Source organism: Ambystoma mexicanum, chromosome 13 (assembly GCF_040938575.1).
Source record: "Ambystoma mexicanum isolate Mex_15411 chromosome 13, UKY_AmexF1_1, whole genome shotgun sequence".
Taxonomy (NCBI): domain Eukaryota; kingdom Metazoa; phylum Chordata; class Amphibia; order Caudata; family Ambystomatidae; genus Ambystoma; species Ambystoma mexicanum.
The window spans coordinates 127,380,854-127,393,323 of record NC_090938.1 but is presented as its reverse complement, the minus strand read 5'-3'; the positions used below and the strand labels follow the sequence as shown (position 1 = coordinate 127,393,323).

The 12,470-nt window shown below is 45.7% G+C and overlaps 1 protein-coding gene across 2 annotated transcripts in view; it reads left to right on the top strand.

Moving 5' to 3' along the window:
• Positions 1–12,470, top strand: part of MAPK14 (mitogen-activated protein kinase 14) — a 376,319-nt gene that overhangs the window by 83,095 nt on the left and 280,754 nt on the right. For both annotated transcript variants that reach the window (XM_069633433.1, XM_069633434.1), the window contains exons 2-3: positions 8,087–8,216; positions 9,069–9,127. In XM_069633433.1, coding sequence (XP_069489534.1) covers positions 8,087–8,216; positions 9,069–9,127 — 189 coding nt within the window. The remainder of the gene's footprint in view (positions 1–8,086; positions 8,217–9,068; positions 9,128–12,470) is intronic.

Sequence of the window (12,470 nt, the reverse complement as noted above, 5' to 3'; positions counted from 1 at the left end):
ATCTCATCTGTATTTCAGTTCCTTGTAAGGGAAATGGCATAGATCAGGATGCTTGGAAGTTCTGACTAGTTTACAGTATACGGTGCTTGTTAGAGTCTTGCATCTTACCACAATCGGTTGTCTACTGTGGTAGACCATTGTGTCGGTATTTCTGTTGTTCTTCCCAGGAGTTCTGGTTTCTGTAAAACAGAGGACTCCTGGTCAGACTAATGTTCAACCCACTTATTGTTTCTTAATCCAATCTAGGTTCTCTTGTTTAAGTATCAGGACACTTACCGTCACTTTGACTGTGTCGGTCCCGGTATTCACGTATTTTTCTTGTTTCTATTCACAACTCTTGTGTGTCGGAGCTGTCATGCCTGCGGGGTATGAGAAAATGATTGTGTCAATGTTGTTAAGTATCCTGGTTGTAACATCAGTTTCCTCAATCAAGGCAGTGTTCCAGAGTAGGTATGTATCTGATGTTGTTTACTTCCCTAGCTGCGGTGAAATCACCTGTGGTTCAGGGCTGCACCTATTTTCGGTTGCCTGCTATGCCTTATGTAACTGTTTTACACAGCTATATGGGCACCACGTATTCTCGTTGTGCTCATATTTTTTGTTCATTTCAGGATTTTAAGATCTTAATCTATGGTAATGGCAGGCAATGTATAGCGCAGCATCTTCCTTCAATGGAGCGATCCCGAGTGTAGTCCGCATTACTTAGAGAAAGTAGTGCCCGTAATATCTTGTTCGTAATTTCTTGTTCGTGTTAGGTTTCCAACATTTCAATCTATAGTGCTGGCAGGATGCGTACTCGGGCACCTTCCTTTAATGGATGGTTGCCGCATGTGGTACGCATCTCTTATGGGAAATAATGGCGCGTGCTGTTCTAATATGCGTTCCGCGTGCATGCCCGTCTGTCCCGATGTGGCGCCTATTATTACACACGGCAGCAATAGTCTGTTTGGCTATATATGCGGCTGGAGCATACATATGCAAGTGTTCCGCGTGCATGACCATCTACCGATGTGTCGCGGCTATTCTTGCGCGCAGCAGCAATAGCCTGCTTAGGTATATATGCGGCAATTGGTTTCCTTACCTAGGATAACATGTTGCCGCCACTCTCCGGTCCAGTTCTGTTTCCTTATTCTGTTGGTGGATGCCATTTTAGGAGGGGTTTTATTTATCTAGTGGCCATGGCCACTAGTCCTTTTATTTTCAGCATTATTTGTTGTTCGTCCCGTTTCAGGCTATCTGTTACGGTATATCACCTCAATTGTATACTATTATGTAGTGTGTTGTCCGTTTGTGCGCAATTAGATGTTCAAGGGCTATTTACATCCAGACGTCGCAATCATATTTTAATTATTTGCAATGTACCAGATGTATATTTTCTAGGTTTTTGAAATTCACCTGAAATATAAAGTGTTTGAGGTAATCATACATGTTTTGTGTACTGTTGTGTGTACTCCTTCCGCATAGTCCTGTTGTTGGCTGCACTTAGGTTATATTTTACTAGGTGCATATATTAGGTCACGGTATGTTAAATCTGTGTTTTGTGGGATATAGAGGTGTTGGACTGCCCGGGTACTACATCTGTAGTAGGCGGGGCCTAGTCAAGGCAGTGTATGTCATGAGTGCTGCTTTTCTCCCATTCATGTGGACTTATCTTTGAACTGCTAGTGTTTACCAGCATATAGCTTCGTTGAGGCCAATAATATGGCTCTTTAATGTAAAGATCCACAATTGCTCTCGTTTCAGCAGCATAGCAGCCAAGTTTCCACCCCCCCCCCCCCCGTGGGGTCTTGACTTTCTCAAGGATAGTCCAGTGCAAGTAATTCTCAGTGTTTTTGTAGTAAATAGTGTTCCACTAGGGGTGCTGTGATCCTTTTCGTCCTAATTTTTGTTCTGTGTTCACCTATTATTTTTATTTTTCTGGTGGTCATCCCGATGTAGATCTTGTCACAGGGGCACTTTATAAGGTACACCACATTTGAGGTGTTGCAATTTGTCAGCATTCTTTGGCGCGCAACATTCCAAGAGCAACAACATTGGAACAACACCCAAGAAAAGAAAGGGATGACAATCAGATCACGGCAGTTTTCAGTCATTCACCTATAGTGAACCGTATAAAAAAAGAAGTTAGAAATCTTTGGCCTAACCTGAATGTTGGTGAGGGAACCCTTGATCTACTGACCTTTGCCATCAAGAGGAGACGAAACATAAGGGACATATTGAAACACGCCTACAAATAAGAAAATGAGAATCAACCCACAATGTGGAATACAGCAAAGGCCACAGGACATACACCATGTGGAACCTGTGCAGCATGTCTATTTACGAACCGATCCACAACAGTGGACATTGGCTGGAACACTCCATGGGAACAGAGAATGCTGACAAATTGCAATCTGATTGGGTACTCTAAATTCTTTTCCCTCCTCCATTTACTGGTACTGCTTTGGGAGTCTTTCAAAGATTTGGAATACGTTGGAGGACACAATCCATTGGAAGAACAAGTTACTTACCAACTGGTAACGTTCTTTCGACTGGATGTTCCTCCCACGTATTCCGCATCGCCCTCCCAGCCTCCCCCTCTGGAGAATTTCCTATGCGATTGCAGCTTACGTTTCCGCAAGGCTATGTGCAGTCAAGCACGCATTGGATTGGTGCCACACGTTCTGGGGGAAAACTTAAACTGAGGCTACGGGCGCTGTGCATCCTATTTATAATATCCGGTCACTTCGCCCTCGACGGAGGCCTTCGAGGGACATCGGCCCAACGTCATTGACGCAGGACGCCCTCTGCCGAAAAAGTTTCCGAAGTGCACAGCTGTGGGCATTACATGCCAAAGATGTGGAATACATTGGAGGAACATCCAGTCGAACAAAAGTTACCAGTAGGTAAGTAACTTGTTCTTTGTGAACACTTCTTTCTTTTCTGGTGAACATTATCACACACTATTTTGTAACTTGGCGGTAAGGATTGGCAATATTTTATTTTTAGTATAGACCCTTTTTAATTGACAAGGCACCATTAGGACTGCCTTATTATTATGTGATGGTCGTAGCTTGCTCCTGTCTTAGATTTAGGTTTAGATTATGCGTTTTTCCCACCCATTTATACAATTTAATAAACACCTTTAAACTGTGATCACTTGTGTCTGTCTTTACTGTTGCCACCATGAGTTCCTTACACCTGTCTGTGAAGGGGGGCCAGGGGTATCAGGAAGTCTGCAATTTCTCTTCACAACGTTTGATTGGCGGCTGCCAAGATTGCATCTGCATTTGCTTGTCTGAGATGTAGACTTGAGTTTATGTACAACTTCCTTCCATAAGCCTCCAACAGCTTCTCCTCCTTGCTGAGGAGGGCCTCAGCCGAAGACCCCAATGCCCCTGAGGTCTGTGGTTTGGCGTACATGGATGCTGCCGCAATTACTTATGAGTGTGGCTGCGGATGCAAGGCCAGGAGTATGGACTCCCCCCTCCACCTGCCTGTTATTGTGTGTCTAGCCTCTTGTTCACTGGCTGCGCAGAGTGTGGCTTGAAACAGCCCTTTGTCACTAGCACTGACACAACCTTTTGTGAAGGTATGCCGACTTGCTGTGTGCCCAGAGTGCCAGCACTCCCACAAGCACGCCAGAATCTGGCTTTTCTTGTTGCGGAGCAGGTACACCCAAAAATTCTGCTAGCCCCTTCATTGGTCATGGAAGGCCTTAACGGACACCAAGGCCTCTACATCCTCTTCATCATCATTTGTGGAACCCACCCCCTGCAGCGCACCCCCTTGGGCCCCAGAGACTTGGACCAGGGTAGGCTCTGCTGGTGCCTGCGTGACAGGTCCGCCCTCTGCTTGAGGAGCCCCGGTCAGAGCCCCACCTCTTTAATTAAAGATTTAAGTAGGCCGTCATCTACTGGGAATTCATGAGCCTCATAAAATGGTCGATAAATGTGTCCTCGCAATATGGAGTCCCTAAGGAGGGACACCCATACAGAATGGAGGAAAGGGGACTGTGGACTAGGATTTCGTTAATCACTATGGTGAGTAACTTAATTTCTACTAAGGTCCACGCAGAAAGTTATTCTAGTACCAAGCTCTTCGCTTGGGATAGTGAGAGCCCTGCAAGCGTTTGCTCGCTGTACGGAGGAAGAGTGAAGTTGGGCCGCTTACATGTTTTTTTTGGTTGGGAGGAAGCCATCCAGCTCCTTTCCGGTGAAGGAGAGTCACTGTCGCATGAACCCAAGGCATCCACACTCCACAATATTATCTGTTCATCTGAGACGGATTTTTATGAATAGAGTTGTTTAAGGTATTATCATTGGTTGTTTATTAAATGTGCTAAAGGTTTATTTCAATAACCAAACGCACAATAAAGAAGACAAAATAGAGTTGTAGATAATTACTTTACATGGCAGTCCGGTCCACTTCCTTGGTGGCTCTCTGAAGAAGCACAGTGCCCCTAGGACTTATGAAAGGCTTATTGACTTCCAAATAGTGTACATCTTGTATACACTAGTGGACCAACGAAACCTGGCATATTTCAAAAGATCTTTTTCTTGCTAGGTTGGATAAGAGGATAAACTCCTATAGTTTTGAGAGGTCTGGACTGGCAAACCAAAATGTATAGGGAAGGGATCAAATGTGGTGCATCAGGGTTCCCTGTTCCACTATTGAAGCTGGCCTCCCGGTTCTCTAGCTGATTTATTTTCCTTTTTCTAAACACAGACTAAGTGATCTAGCACCCACCTTACTTTCATGGATGTTTATTGTATTTGTATTTCTTGAACATTTGGAATGCCCCGTCTATTAGAAGTTAACACCTAAGAGTCAGTGCAGCTACGAGCCAGTCCCTGGAGTTTGTTCCCTTACAGAAAAGGTGGATGTGTGCGTGAAAACGAGGCGCAGACCGGGTGGTGTAGAGAGACATAGAGCATGAATGGAGACATGGGCAGACATGCATAATATTTACATTCGCATCTTTGCGACTCTTCAAGCAAGTAATACTGTGTATTTATATGTATACATTTTTCATCTGGAGCCCTCCATCATGTGTCCATGTCTAGAGGTACTTCAGTTTCTGGACCTGAGGGGGTGGGGGAGGTGAAAGTTAAGTAACCGCGGCATTGGTTGGCTGTTTAATTTCAAGGAACATGTGATGTCTCGGGCAACCCCAAAACCTCATGGGGTGGAGGTCCCACAAAGGGGGTAGCTTGATTTTTCCTTTTCGCTAAAGTTGCCTTTTTTAATTAGCCTTAGCTTTGACATCCTTAATTGTGCATTACATCTTTCTTTTCAATCCAGTTTATTGTCCCTTGACTCCTTTTTAAGGCGTTCAGCCTTGCTGCTATTCTAAAACTGGCACACACTGAGGCAGCTGTGAGAAAGGCTCTAGACTGCCTTCTTGACTCGCATAGCTGTTTGCCTATATTCTTTTGTTTGCATTTGATCATAATTTACTTTCAAAGGCAAGATGTCATCAAAGAGAAACATCTGTCTAGATTTATAAAAGTAAAAATGTGTGGGTTAGTGGCTGGGTTTGTGGCTTGGCGAAGCGTTGTTCATTATACAGTTCCACACTGTTTCACCAATGTGCACCAAATGTTGCATAGTTACCTGTTGGGCCCTGTATGCATTACTGGCTACATGAAATTTGGACAACCCACCCCTTTCCCTAGATTTCAGCACCTTTACACATGAGACGGTTGCCTGAAATTGGCAAAACATCAATGTGGTCGTAGAAGGACCGGTTTTGACACGAGGAACACAACTTGAGGTCCCCATGGGATCTCGAAAACCACATTTGAAGGCCCTAGGATGCACGGTTTCCGAGATAGTTGCACACAGCTAACTGCACCACGCCAGGGTGAGGCGACAAGTGGGGAGAGATCACAGAAGGTCCACACCAACTAACGTCTGCTCCGGTTTGTGAGCCAGCCACACGTGCCCATTGCCAGTGCAGTTTACTTCAGGGTGCAAAGCACATCAAGCGATAAGGGAATCGGAACAGAGACCTACAGGGTCATTGAATTTCAACAATTGATGAGTGTTATCATGTCTGTCTACAGTTGCTCGTTTTTTATAAATGTAGAAAACACTTATTTGTTGTCGCTAAAAATCCAAGGTATAAAACATGAGATGGTGAGGAAGTCCAATACCTCAGACCATTTCTTCATTGCACATACATTTGTATGTTTGAATTTGTGCCATGCCCATGTAGAACTGTACCACCTCAATGAACATGCAAAGAACCGGGCCTGCCATCCTGTGACTATTATTAGATAAACTGTTAGCTTCTGCTGGTTGATTTAATGCTTGTAACATTTTAAATTGTTAGCTGAGACACAAAGCCTGCAGCTTACATGATCTGCAACTGAGGCTCTAATGTCCTGCATGGCATAATGTTAAAACGCACTTTCAAATTCCATTTAACGAGATGCCCTTACAGATCTGTTTACTGCTCTGAAATAAACCACAGGTATGAATGATAAACAAGACCATGTGGAAGAGGGCGTGTAAGTTTAAGCTGACAATGCTGTGCTGTACCAAGACCGACCACCAACTTAGCAGACCTGGAAAGGGGGGGTGTCAACCTTCATGGAAACATGCTAATTATAACTGATGTTTAGATCACATATTGTGCAAGCCACAGACTCGTTTTTGTCTGAGAAACCTTTTGAGCAGCATTTGTTCCTTACCAGTTACCTCCAGAACAACGGACGCAACTAATCGACTTGCTGTTTCCCTGCAAGTTTCTTCCTTAATAACAAAACCACCACACTTATCTCGATCCCTCCAATTAAGGGAGACCCAAGTTGGAAAATGTAGAAATGTCATATGCAGATCTTTCTGCTGGCTGGGCGGCGGAGCGCATGAACACAGCAACATTATCTAGATTGCATCACGTGTTATGCTTTGCTTTCAGCACCTAGCTCCCTTGAACACGCTTGATACAGTTAGACGTTCTTTCTTCAGCGTCCCTGGCCTGTATCGCACTCACCACTGGAGGGGCGGGGGGGGGGAGTACAGCGAAAGCGGCACATATGGAGGCCGGGGTGGGGGGGGTGAAGGGATGCTTCACTTCGTGGGTTGAGAAGAGAGGAACAGAACCTAAGTGACTGAGAAACTGGGATTATGGACAAGGGATGAGAGCCTAGGATGGGTGCAGTAGTAGAACGGGAGTCCTAAACCAAGAAAGGTTGAAGGACTAGGACAGACGACTAGAAAGGATGGGGGATGGGGTGCTAATAGGAAGAGGGACAACTGGGGACACAAGGGTCAAGAGACGGACTCCTATTTCATAAATGTAGTCCGGTATGCGGCTTTGCGCTCTGCCACTCAGTCTGCAGAGAAGCGGGCACAGCTGACTGAGGCATGCTCTGCAAACCCCTCTCCCTTTGACACCTTCCTTTGAGGAGCACCATTAGGGCCGGTGGTCTTTACAAGGAGGAGTGCTGTTCAGTTTTATTTTGTACTCATATTTGCAATAAGACATGCTGCACATCCGCAGTCATTCCCACATCCTAACTCCTGATTGGTCCCCATTTAAGAAAACAACCCATCGTTGGGTGATATGGCAAAAACACAACCAAACTATGATGCAGTTTCCATGGCAACCAGATATTGCCCTCTCAAAAAAACTTCACTCCTTTTGAAGCCTTGTTTTGTACACAAGTTCTGGTGAAGCATCACCATTTGCGTGAAAACCAACGAGCAAGCAAAACGAACTCGGCTGAAACGTTCACAAGTGTCTGGTGAAACGCTGGTTTTGGAAAAATCTGTTCTCAATTACAGGATCTCATTCCCCGGTCACTCACCAGTCGGACCGGATTTGACCGGTGCCCATGCGGTTCAGGACCTTTTCCCGAGCTCCTCCATTTATCCACTTGCTTTCCAAAGACCCCCCCCCCTCCCACCCCCACACACACGCATTCCCCATCCCATTCTCCTGGCACGTGCTTTCCCCAGTCTTTAGCTGTTTTCCCCCTGTATTCTTCCAGTTGTGTTTTGCTGCCATGGGTCAAAGACCGTTAATCATCTGTTGTGCTTTTAACAATGCGACTACTTTACGACTTGACATTTTGATTTTTGTTGTTTCTCATCTTAGTTCGGCCTTTGATACAAAAGCAGGACTCCGAGTAGCAGTAAAAAAGCTTTCACGACCTTTCCAGTCCATCATCCACGCGAAAAGGACGTACCGGGAACTACGACTGCTTAAACACATGAAACATGAAAACGTAAGTGGAATTCCTCATGGAACCTGTCCTCCATGGACTGGGATCCCGTATACGTGCACTCGTAAATTCTCATGTGTGTGGTAGATGATGGGTTGTGAGATGTATCCACCACTTTAGTTAGTAGTTGGTGCGGTGTATTGTCCTGCTCTGTTTACCATCTTCTGCCACGTGACCTAGAAGACTACCGTGCTGTGTGAAGTGTACTTGCTTTAGTTGGCGTCTTGTGTAGCGTGAGATTTACCGGACAGACGCGCAGCGTGTGGTCACATGATCTGATGCACTGTGGGCTGATGTATGTACTGTGTAGGAGTCGGGACACTGGTTACAGTTCCTTTTTGATGTATTGTTGGTCATTCTTTTAACAACATGCATTTTCCAGTACAACCTGGGTGGAACTCGTTGTGGTTAACATCTTGTGTGTGGTTTTATTGATGCCTTTTCTGGTATTTGATTGAAGAGTTGGGGGGCGGGGGAGGGGGTACTTTTGGTCCCTCGTTAACATTTTGTGCACTGTAACGAGTGGACACTGGACGTGGGTATATATACTGTTTTGGACCCGTCGCTGGTTTTGTTTTGGTGCACTGTGTGGAGTTTGAGGTATTGTAGGTCACTTGTTGTTTATAGTCGTCGGTCCAGTGTGAATGAAACACGGACCTGCTGTTAGCATCTTGCAAAGTGTGTACTGAATTATTAAAGTGTAGGATAATGACTTTTGTTTTCTAGTCGTAGCTATCATTTAATGCATGTGCTTTGTGCAAAAGATGTGTGATGCACATTGTCGGAGGCTGCCACAATGTGGCATGTTGGATACATTGGAGCTATTAAATGAACGCGTTCCCTCTTTCCGGTTAGGTAATCGGTTTGTTGGATGTGTTCTCGCCTGCCACGACGCTGGAAGAATTCACTGACGTGTAAGTACAACCTTCGCCATGTTCGTCTTGCGTGTGTTGTCGTTTTTTCTTTTGTAAGTTCGAGATGATTCTGCTATTGGTAATTGCCCTTTCATGATGGGGAGAGTTAGTGGTGCATGATTCATTCCTGCAGCGGGTAAGTATCGATCCTGTTTGCCACCGGAAAGAGCAATTGGGAGGCAGTTTCTTTGTGTCATCGGGCAATGTTGATAACTGGGTGAACATATCACTAGGCTGTTTTTGATGCTCTAAAACTCTAGTCCCGTTTCTCTTTTACTTCTGTCATTCTGCTATTGGGGAACAACAAAAGTTAAACTTTTTCTCCCATCACAAACCCATACCCTGGTCCTGATCCTCTTTTTAAAATCAATGGTTGCACCAAACCCAGAAACAATGCTTGCCATTCGATTTACACTGCAGCATGGTGTGGACAGAGCATTGTAGTGAAGTGGATATTGCCATGCTCGGTTCTCAAAAGAGCACATGAGCAGAAGAGAGCAGCGGGTAAAAACAGAATTTCAAATGGATTGTGTCCTGCCATGTATTCCTCATCTTATGCTATTTCCATATCCAGCTTCAGCTGCTTCGGACATTTCTTCCAGCAGAGGGCGCTGCACGGCGATGCCTGTCGACTCAATGTCCTTCGAGGGCCTCCGTCCCGTTGTCTACGTCATCGATGGTATATAGCGCGTGCAACAACCGTTGGCTTCAGTTCCGTTTTTCCGCGAGAGCGATCGCTACTGAAGATCGGCACGCTTTGGTTCCTTGACAAGAAACCTTTTGTATTTAGTAATGGCATTGTCATCAGCATCATTGACTCTGAGATCGGGGTTACAAAAATGCCACGACTGCGGGATGAAAATGTCCCTTGCGTACTCCCATCTGGTGTGTCTGTGGTGCTTAGGATCCACTCTTTTAACATCAGAGTTTGGGTCCTGCCTATTTATGACAGGAAAAGCCCTGAAAGAGTGTAGAGGGAAATTAGCTGCAGGTAGGTCTCAGAAATTGACTTCTACAACCCTGTCGAAAAAGCGATCTTCCGACTAGTCAAGAGAAGACTCTCCTAGTTGTAAGAAAATTAAAAGGTCCTGATTGCGCAGTGGCTCACACCACTAGTCCTCATCCTGACGGAAGTCAAAGAAAAGGCGCCACAGATCAACATCTTCGTCATCGAGTTCCTCCCCAGAACAGGTCTCTTACCCAACCAAGTCAGCCTCACCAGCTGAGTGGGAGAGGTTCAGACCGAAAATGCTCAAAGTATTCAAGAATGTGGCCTCGACCCCCTTGGCGAAAGATGAGAGCCATGCCCATGTCAACAAACACGACAAAAAGAAGGCAAAGTACAAAACCAGTGGGCCCGGGTGTCCAGGCAAAAACTCCTCTGGAACCCTCCAGAGGTTCCCTCGAGTAGAGAAAAGACTCCTTCGAAGACAAACTCATCAAAGCCGAAAGACTCCATGTCGGCCTAGGAAAGACTTTTTTTTTAAGTCTCTTTCCTCAATTTATGAGGATGATGAGCCATCTTTGGATGAATCGCGTCCTTTTGGGTTACAATATGGGACACAAAGTGTTCCAGGGGCCTTCATTTCAGAGGGCTCAAGAATAAAAAACCTACATGAAACCCTGCAAACTGCAAGTGGGTTAGACACTTCCCCTGAAATAGAGTTTGACAGACCATATCCCTCAGACCATGCTGATGGATCATACAGCCAACTGATGTCTAGAGTCATAGAATATCTGAGATGGAGTAGCCCTGCACCACCTTTTAAGCAGGACAACCTGGCAGATATTTTAGATAAGGAACCCCAGGAGGACCCTATTCTTCCCTTCCATGTAGCCCTCCAAAGGCGAGTTAATGCCATCTGGGAGATGCCGGAATGAATTCCAGCAGTGAACAAAAAACTGATAAGCAAGTACAGAGCGTCGAGCAGTGATCCCCATTATCTGACAAAACATCCAACTCCCAAAGGTTTGGTAGTTCATTCAGGCTGCCGCTTGCATTCAAACAAAATGCATATCCAACTATCCCCCGGACAGAGATGACCAGTGTTATGACGCTTTGGCTAAAGGTTTTCTGTGTGGGAAGTATGGCTCTTAAATCGTCAAATGTCTCGTGTGCACCGGCCAAATTCACTTACACCCTATGGGATTGCATAACGATGGCGGATGGAGGGGAAGAACGAGACGGTTTCCTAAATATTTTCAAGGACGGAAAAGGTGTAATGTGTGAATCCCTTCAGACTGCTCTCGACTCTGCTGACGGCATCAGCAGAGCAATGGTGGCTAGCACTGTAATGCACATAGTTGCCTGGGTGAGAGTCCGGTTTTGTACCAGATGTGCAATCTAGACTTCTTAAAATGCCCTTTGACGGCACACGTTTATTTGGCAGCAAGACCAACAAGAGCCTGAAGAAGCTGCAGACCTCCAAAGCTGCAGCCAAATCCCCTGGCGCACCGATCAGACAGCTATACATTTGCCCCACTGGTACAGCTTGGAGGGGCAGGTCCTTTCGCTATTACTCCTCAGTTGGAAGAAGGAGAGGACTGTCGGATCAAAGAAGTCATAGAAGATTCCCATGTGGTGGATGGGGAAGAGGTGCTAAGACTGCCCAGGCAGGCGCTACTTTACATTCAGCCACTGCATCAGCTGCCTCAAAACCTCTCTGAGGCCTTAGTCCGCCAAACTCCGGTGGGAGGCATACTCTCACAGCATCTTAAAGAATGGCAGGGTATTACTTCATATGCATGGACATTGGAAACAGTAGCCCAGGGTTACTGCCTTCCCTTTCTAAAAAGGCCTTAGGATCATCCACCGGGGAACATCTCTTTCAAAGTTCCAGATCCGCTCAATATGCAGGAAATCTTGACCCTGCTAGAGAAAGGTGCTCTAGAACCGGTACGCGTAGCAGAGAGGAACAAGGGTCAGAATCTGCTTACTTTCTAATCCCCAAGAAGGACAGAGAATTGAGACCCATCTTGGACATAATAGACTTGAACAAGTTCCTCAGGAAGGACAAGTTCAAGATGGTTACCTTTTCTCAGATTCTTCAGTTCCTCCAGCTTCAGGACTGGATGGTATTATTGGACTTTCAGGATGCTTACTTTCATTTGCCAATCCATTACTAGCACAGAAGGTACCTGAGGTTCAGCGTTGGTGGTTCCCATTATTAGTTTAGAGTTTTGCCTTTAGGGCTGACCTCCGCCCGAGGGTTTCCACCAAGTTGATGGCCGTGGTGGCAGCAAGTCTCAGGAGAGGGGAATCCATGTCTACCCGTACCTGGACGATTGGCTGATCAGGACCGTTCTCCCGAAAAGGCCCTGGAACATCTCAGCTCCACCTGTC